Source organism: Neophocaena asiaeorientalis, unplaced genomic scaffold, assembly GCF_003031525.2.
Source record: "Neophocaena asiaeorientalis asiaeorientalis breed wild unplaced genomic scaffold, Neophocaena_asiaeorientalis_V1.1 scaffold433, whole genome shotgun sequence".
Taxonomy (NCBI): Eukaryota; Metazoa; Chordata; class Mammalia; order Artiodactyla; family Phocoenidae; genus Neophocaena; species Neophocaena asiaeorientalis.
Window position 1 is genome coordinate 3,046,052 of NW_020175040.1, and position 1,925 is coordinate 3,047,976.

The 1,925-nt window shown below is 58.0% G+C and overlaps 1 protein-coding gene across 1 annotated transcript in view; it reads left to right on the forward strand.

The window, feature by feature from the left end:
* UROC1 (urocanate hydratase 1) overlaps positions 1-1,925 on the forward strand; it is a 30,921-nt gene that overhangs the window by 19,147 nt on the left and 9,849 nt on the right. Inside the window, exon 16 of the mRNA XM_024763400.1 lies at positions 1,447-1,545. Coding sequence (XP_024619168.1) covers positions 1,447-1,545 — 99 coding nt within the window. The remainder of the gene's footprint in view (positions 1-1,446; positions 1,546-1,925) is intronic.

Here is a 1,925-nt window from a genome sequence, read left to right on the forward strand (position 1 = left end):
TGATCACAGAAGCTTTTCCTTTTAACATTTTAATTGTTCCTTTTAATGTACACTCTTGACAAAGCTGGCAGTCCTGGGTCAGTTCCTCCCATTTTCTGTTTCTGGATCCGGGAAATCTGAAAGGCTGCCATGCTGGTTTACGGTACAGTTTTTCCAAAAAGGATTTGAGGCAGCTGGCGCAAATAAACCAAGGCCTTTGGGTGGAAAGCGGGAGGCTGAGGAAGCCACAGGCTGACTGAAAGGCTGGCGTGCGCGGGCCTCCTGTGGACGCCCTCCCCACCCCCGCCCCGCCGTGCTTCACCCCATCCCTGGGCGGCTGAGGGAAACACCTGCACCCCCTTTGGAGAGTCCAGGGTTTCTCAGTCTCGGCACTGCTGACATTTGGGGCCAGGTGACTTTTTTTTGATTGTGGTAAATATACATAACATAAAATTTACCATTTGACCCATTTTGAAGGTACAACTCAGGGGCATTAAGCACATACACTGTTGTACAACCATCACTACCGTCATCTCCAGAACTTTCTCATCTTCCCCAGCTGAAGCTCTGTCCCCGTCAGACGCTAGCTCCCTCTCCCCTCCCCTCTCCTTTTGTGTCTGGCTTATTTCAGTGAGCATGACGTCCTCAAGGTTCATCCACGTTGTCACATGTCAGGATTTCCTTCCTTTTTAAGCTGCATGTTCCCTGTGTGTATGGACCACACCTTGTCTACCCATCACCGGCCATGGACACTGGGTTGCTTCCCCCTCTTGGCTACTGTGAATGGTGCTGCTGTGAACATGGGCGCTACTACCTCTTCGAGCGCCTGGGGGCTGGATATTCTTGGCCACGGGGACCATAGTCTAGCAGCGTCCCTACCCGTGCCAGCAGCACCCAAATGTCCACAGTCGACCCAGAGGTCGCCCGGCTGAGAGCCACTGTGCTAACGGTGACTGCTGTGCTGGCAGTAACAACGCCAACACGAGCAACGGTTCCTTTTCGGGAGCCTTTGGTGCCCGCAGTGAGTGCCCCCCAGCTCCAAAGGGGCTGCATCCTGGTGGCGGTGTGCAGGGGCTCAGCCTCCCCGGCCTGTTTCCTCACCTGTGGCGCGGGGCCTGTGATGAGCACAGACTCGCTAAGGAGATTCTGGGTGCCAAGCCGGGGCAAGGCAGACACGTCAGAACCGCCTCGTGGGGTGCTGAGGTTACTCTGGTGGGAAGGGTCGAGCGGGGTGATATCCCCAGAGACAGGCGAGTCAGGGTCCCGGAGGCCCCTGGGGTTAACCCTGTGGGGTTGGGTCAGGAGGGACATCTGGGGGCCCAGACTGCACGTGGACACGCGGGGCAGGACGTGAGTGCTGGACTCTAGAGCCGCCTCTTTCCTCCCTGGAGGTGGCCGTCTGACTGCTGGTGGCCATGTCTCCTGAGCATCCCCCGCGTCAGTCAGCTCTCACCCTTCTCTCCGCAGGTGGTGGGCTCCCAGGCCAGGATCCTGTACTCGGACCAGAAAGGCCGTGTGGCCATCGCTGTGGCCTTCAACCAAGCCATCGCCCGTGGGAAGATCAAGGTGGGCCATCCTGTGCTTGGGTGGGGCTCCCCTGCCTCCCCACCGGGCCAGCCCAGGCCCGGGAGGGAGGAGGCCCGTCCTCAAACCCAGGCTCTGACGACTCGGTCCCTGCTGTGTGACTTTGGGCAGTCAGGGGCCCTCTCTGAACCTCTTATCAGAAAAGAGGCTCCCGTAACCTCAAAACGTGGCTTTCCCACGCGTGTTTCATGTGGCTTTGTTAAATTGTCCCTTTCAAACCATGACAGCCTTCCCTGCTTTTCCCCATTTCCGTCCTGGTCAGCCCTGCCCACCTCGCTCGGTGCATGCACACTTCCTGCTATGGTGCTACAGTGCTGGCAGGGCAGAGACAGCCTTAGTCCTTCCTCCCTCCCCCTTCCCTC